General features: G+C 38.3%; 1 protein-coding gene across 1 annotated transcript in view; it reads right to left on the reverse strand.

Moving 5' to 3' along the window:
* LOC109377887 (uncharacterized protein C8orf34-like) overlaps nt 1–4,964 on the reverse strand; it is a 125,240-nt gene that overhangs the window by 57,859 nt on the left and 62,417 nt on the right. The window contains 1 exon segment of the mRNA XM_019634358.1: nt 941–1,088. Within this exon segment, the coding sequence (XP_019489903.1) occupies nt 941–1,088 (148 nt within the window).

Here is a 4,964-nt window from a genome sequence, read left to right on the forward strand (position 1 = left end):
TGTAATAGCTGTGTATGATGTCAGAGGGGTGGTAGATTGGGGGAGGGGTTATCACTTTGTGAGGGGGGTAAATGTCTAACTATTACATTGTTTTGTACACCTGAAACTAATAAAAAATAAAAAATTTTTAAAAAGAGGGTACCAAGAGAATACAGCCGAAGAAGACCAAAGTCCTGTCATGGGATGACACAGAGCATGAAGCAGATGAGAGGAGTGAGGTGTCATTCCAGGAAAGCATTTGGAATCCTGTCAGATTCCCATGGGAATTAGCCAACGCGTTCACTACGAAAGCAACAGGCATTGTGGGATTTGGTTTTAAATGTAAATGCCAAACCAACAGACCAATAAGGAGAAGAAAAAAGCTGTCAGACACATATTTTACAAGCAAAGATGGAAGTCAAGTCTACTCAATTATCTCACCAGTGCTTATTGGGGACATGAAGCCGTTGCCTCATTGTAAGGCTGGTTCCCCAACGTCCAGAGTAAATGAATCTCCCTAAGGTTGAAACTACCACATAGGTTAAAATTGGGGCCTGAGGAAATAGGGGATGATTATCAGTTTGAACGATAAGACAGGTAACTTTTTGGAAATCTGTTTGTTTACCTTTCTACAGATGAGCTATAAGCATTTAATTCAAATTCATAAAAAGAAAAGAAATAAGGAAAACTTAGAATAATTAGCTTGAATACCTAATGAAATCTTTCCATGAAAATCTGAACCTATTTCTATTAAAATTTAATGCACAAGTTCTCATATTTTGAAATGTAACCCATAACAATACATCAAATTCAAGAATAGTTTATGACAAATGTTAGTCACAGGTCAATACATGAAACCCTAGGTAACCACCTAGATTTATCTTATTATAATCAGAAAGACTGGTAAATTTTTACATTAAATATCTCAAAATTAATAGTAAAACGTATTTTTTTCACTTACCTGATGTTTCACTTTCCGCCCAGAGCGCTGCTGATCCAGATAAAGTTCTTTGAAGTTGCCCACGGTTTCCTTGTTTAGACTGAAGATGGTCAATGAGAAATGGGATTGGATGGTCAGGCGTTTCAGTTATTAATTTGGTCATTAACTCCTGAAGGCAGAAGAGAGCATACATTTACATCTAATAACAACAACCAACACTTACATAGCACTTACCGTTGCCAGGCACTGCTCTAACTGCTTTTATATAGCAACTAATTTAATCCTATAACAATCTTTTCAGGCAGGTATGAGTTCTTGTCCTCACTTTAAGGAAACGGAAGAGCAGAAGACTAAACTGTTTATGTTACATAACTAACGCATGGCAAAGCCAAGATATGTTTATTTTTATTTTTATACATGGCCAAAGACAATACTAGAAATTTAATATAATTCTTTTATAAATTATAGTCTAAGAATTTTAAACTTCAGACTACTATTTTTATTTTATTTTATTGGGGAACAGTGTGTTTTTCCAGGACCCATCAGCTCCAAGTCAAGTAGTTGTTTCAATCTAGTTGTGGAGGGTGCAGCTCAGTGGCCCATGTGGGGATCGAACCGGCAACCTTGGTGTTATGAGCCTGCGCTCTAACCACCTGAGCTAACCAGCCGCCCTGAGATTACTATTTTTGAGAGATGCCATTATAAACTAAACTTTTAATAAACCTCACCATATACCTTATATACCCAATGTCATTTTTCCTCCTTCAGCATATACAAATATCCCAAAATGAAGACAATTATATTGAAATGAAAAAAACAAGTCACAAAACTCACAGAAACCAAAATGTGTCTTAAATTAGCTTCCAAACAATACAGAACTTCCTTTTTCCAAAATCCCTGAAGGCTATTCATTCTTTCTTCTTTTTTTATTTTTAAAGGAGTTAGGCAATGGAGATTTTCTCTACCTACCAAACAGGCAGTTCATGTTTGGACAGCTCTAATGACCCTTTAAATTGGGCAAAAGTCTGACTAAGAGTAATATCTACACATTGTTTTTTGCCAGTCAGGAACAGCCAAGAGAAGCTCCAATTGGTGGTTGGTTAGAATCCCCAGACTGTTCTCATATGAACAGCTGCCAAACCATGTGAACATCATTCTGTGCTGTTTCACGGGATTTGTGAACTTGCTCGAAACATTTGACATTCCTATCAATCACACTTCATCATTAGTTTTTGCCCCAAATTCTAGTCTGTCAATTATCATTTCAAGTTCAGAATCTGTGCGAGGCAGTGGTTCTTGTGAGTAGGCCAAAGAATCAGATGTTTCAGGGATAACAGAAGGGATATTGGAAATTTCCCATCCCATTGTCTTTTGTTGGTGGTGGTAGCCTACTTCCTCTGCCTTGAATGCTTTTCTCTCAGATGTCCAGGTGGCTGGCTTGTCATCATTCGTCTCTAATGATACCTTCTTAGATACCAATCTTCATAAATCTTTATCACTTCATTATTTTATTTTCTCATTTAGCACTCTCTAGAATCATCTCATTTAATATCTGCTCATTTGTTTGTGCCTGTCTCTACTCCTGCCCTACAAGGGCACTAAGACGAGCAAGGATGGGCCTGGTTTGACCTCCACTCTCTCCCTAGGGCCTGGAATTCTATGTAGCTCATAGGTGATGTTGAATGATGAGTGAATGAATGGCTTATTGACCACAGGTAAATATTAGTAAATAAAGCCCCCCACTGTCCTAATAAGTAATAATTAAAGCATCCATAGATTTCTTAGCCCTGCAAAATATACTCTTCTAACCTCCTGTACAAGAAACTGCTGTCACAATATCTCATGGATTTTTGTTGACATCTATAACAGTCTACAAACACATTTATCTGAGTAGAGGCTACATGGAGATTGTAGATGACAAGATTCCAAGGTGATCTCAGAGACATGGATAAAATAATTCAAGGTATCTCAAAAATGTGCAGCTAGAGATGGAAGCAAAAGAAACAAAGGAATTCTACAATACACACACTGTGAAGCTAAATATTTATCAGACAAATGTAATACTTTTTTATATTCTTTAAAAACAGGTAGGCAAACAACCAGTTGACACAGGTCTTCTTTATTTCTGTTATTTAAAATATCAATGATTATAGTTACAACTTAAGACGTCATTCCTCTATTGTGGTAAAAGCATTGCAGGGTTCAATTAAACCCCAATTGTACATCAGTGGAATTCAATTTAAAACATTTTATAGAAGAGATGTGTTATGTTCTATTTAAATTCATTGTACATTACAAAAGCTATGAAAAAAAAAAAACAGAGAGAAAAATAAATAGAAGGACCAAGTAGACTAGTCTTGTCACAGAAGGCCTGGGCACTCAGATAACACAAAATTAGGTCAGATAACAGGGCTTTAAAGCCACAACAATTTCTACCCTGAAATCTCTGAAGATCTCATGCACTTTTTTCTTTACCTTTCAAATTATATGGAAAGTCTCTGTGGGTACTTTTTTTCTTTTAAAATAAACTGCAGTGTTCCTATATTGTCTTTAGAAGATGGATGCAGTCATAATAAATCAAGTAATCACTGTTATTTTGTTTAGTATCATCAGCCTAGTAACTAATTTTGGCTATCCTTATATTCCATCAATGACTATATGAGATTAAAGACAGGACAAACTCAGTCATAAGCAAAATGAAAACAATCAATGTTTGCAGTAGGGTATGTATGGTACTTTGGTCCGGCAAGAATCTAGTTTTGGGTTGCCACTGACTGTTGAACAACATGGGTTTGAATTGCTTGGGTCCACTTATATGTGGAATTTTTTTCCATTCAGTAGTTAAGTTTTGGGAAAGTCAAAAGGTATATGGGGATTTTTAATAGGGGGGGGGCGGTTCTAACCCCATGTTGCTCAAATCTCACCTGTACTGTATTTATAAGGGGACTGACTGACTTATCCTGCCTCTCCCTCAATCCACGCATCATCCGCTAGCATTAGGACGTGAATGATTTTGTGACTTGAATTTGACAGAAACCTCTTTCCCACGCGTGAAATTTTAAATCCTTGGGTTTGCAAAGATGCTCCTGGCAACAAAAACATTGATTTTTTTCCCCCCCTACAAGGATTTATACACACAGAGATAGGACTGAGAGGCAGAGAGATTGAGGATGAGAATAGAGCAGTGCAGCTGGAATGCCAGGTTGGAGACAGAAACCCGACTGCAGTAAGTTGCACAGTCTTATCATTCACCATAAGGAAAAAAGTATTCTAGAACAGCAAGCCAGGGTCAGGGACGGAAGCTGAACACCAGGAGGGAAAGTTCTGTGTTTCCTGGGAGGAAGAAGGGGCTCATCTACAATTCTTACCATGACTGCAAAAGTTGTGACATGAAATTCTCTGAGTGCCAGAACCTGACCAAGGTAGAAACGTTGCGCCTGGGCATCGCGACGTGGGCCACCTGTGGGCTGCGGGGGGACGCCAACCAGGAAGACCTGTAGCGCATTGACCAGGCGCTGGTACCTGCCTGCCCGCTCTGCCCTTACAGCGGTTCAGCGCAGGCACAAACCCAGATCCAGGCCCAGGCGCAGGCGCAGGCGCAGGCGCACTATTACTTTCCCCAGACACGCGAGGAATTGGGAAAAGGAAGAGATGGAGGAAAGGTTTAGTTACCAAATGAAACCAGCTCCACTCATGGTAAAAATGACTCATGGTTTCCAGCAACTCTTAAAACTGTGTTCAAAGTTTCAAAAACTAGCTCTGATCAGCCCATGCAGAGTTAGTGTTAATAAGTGTTTGAATAACGTGAATACAATTCTAGGTGACTCTCATCCCATTGCATTAAATCATGTGTTTACCAGCGCAGCTCTCTGTGGAGTTTTTGAGGTTAGGATACATGTCTTAGACATCTTTGTTTCCCAAATTCAAAGAACAGTTTTTGGAACATTTGCTAAAAGAATAAATGAACAAACTACATCAGTAGTGTTACTAAAAAGCTTCTGTAGCTGTATATTACCTACAAACATATATATATATATATATATAT

This window comes from Hipposideros armiger, unplaced genomic scaffold, assembly GCF_001890085.2.
Source record: "Hipposideros armiger isolate ML-2016 unplaced genomic scaffold, ASM189008v1 scaffold_1602, whole genome shotgun sequence".
Classification (NCBI taxonomy): Eukaryota; Metazoa; Chordata; class Mammalia; order Chiroptera; family Hipposideridae; genus Hipposideros; species Hipposideros armiger.